This window comes from Pygoscelis adeliae, unplaced genomic scaffold (assembly GCF_000699105.1).
Source record: "Pygoscelis adeliae isolate BGI_AS28 unplaced genomic scaffold, ASM69910v1 Scaffold294, whole genome shotgun sequence".
Classification (NCBI taxonomy): Eukaryota; Metazoa; Chordata; class Aves; order Sphenisciformes; family Spheniscidae; genus Pygoscelis; species Pygoscelis adeliae.
The window spans coordinates 1,249,094-1,250,093 of NW_008824722.1; the positions used below are offsets into that span (position 1 = coordinate 1,249,094).

At 64.3% G+C, this 1,000-nt stretch overlaps 1 protein-coding gene across 2 annotated transcripts in view; it reads right to left on the minus strand.

Moving 5' to 3' along the window:
- The window catches only part of LDB1 (LIM domain binding 1), a 4,144-nt gene extending 3,753 nt beyond the window's left edge, over positions 1-391 (minus strand). The window contains exon 1 of one of the 2 annotated variants that reach the window (XM_009323244.1): positions 289-391. In XM_009323244.1, the coding sequence (XP_009321519.1) occupies positions 289-308 (20 nt within the window). In that variant the 5' untranslated portion in view covers positions 309-391. The remainder of the gene's footprint in view (positions 1-288) is intronic. The other variant, XM_009323246.1, reaches the window with a different exon arrangement.
- Between the last annotated feature and the right edge of the window lie 609 nt (positions 392-1,000).

Consider the following 1,000-nt stretch of genomic DNA (forward strand, 5'->3'; position numbering starts at 1 on the left):
CAGGAGCTGGGAGCGCTCCCTGTCCTGGGTCATCCCAGGGGCTTGGCCTGGCAAGGGGCTTGGCCCCACAGAGCTCGGGGACCTGGGGGCTCCCTTCACCCCAAATATCGCCCTTTCTCTACACAGTCCCACCTGCGCCTGCTCTGATCCCCTCTCTCCCCTTGTGCTAACTCAACTCTATGCGCCACAGACTCTGTACGCTCCTAGGGAGCATGACAAGAGAGACCCTGGGGTGCAGACTGCAAAGCACCCCCAACCTTGCAGACCCCTCCCCCAGCCCTAGCTCACCCCACATCTCGATCCAGCATGGTGCCTGGGTGGAAGGGGGGGAAGGCGTTGCCGTTTGGGGGCTCCTTTGGCGAGTACAGCTTGAACGACTTAGAGGAACAGCCTGGAAAGAGAGAGAGGGGACACAGGTCAGCCGGGGAGAGAGAGGAGGAGAGACCTCATGAGGAGAGACACCCTGCTGCGAGGAGGAGGAGGAGGAGGAGGACGAGGAAGGATGCAGCCCCAGCCAAGCCCCTATCAGCACAGCCCCATCCCTCCTCTGCTCTCCCCTGATGCCAGCCCAGCCCCTTCTCCCCACACACAGCTCCAGGCCTTCCCCATGCAGGATGGGACCCACAGGGTCAGGGCTGAGCTCTCAGGATCAGCAGACAGAGGGCCCCGGCCCCATCCCAAGGATTTCCCACTGGTGCCCAGAGTTTGTCAGTTCTCATCAGGTGACGGTGCCCGAGGGGGACAGTCCAGCTGGCGAGCTGGGGGAGGGGGCTGGCTGGGCCCTATCCTCCCCCTAGCCCTCCCTCCCGCGCCACTCCTAATCCCACCGACCCGACCCAGGAATCACACGGGATCTTTTCGCTGACCTTTCTATCGCCATGGCGACGGGTGAATAATCGCCCGGAGGGACGGATGGTGGGTCCCCAGGCAGCCACCATCTGCTGCTCGGGCAGGCCAGCGACCACCCGGCACCCGGCGGACCGAGCGGTCCCGCACACCA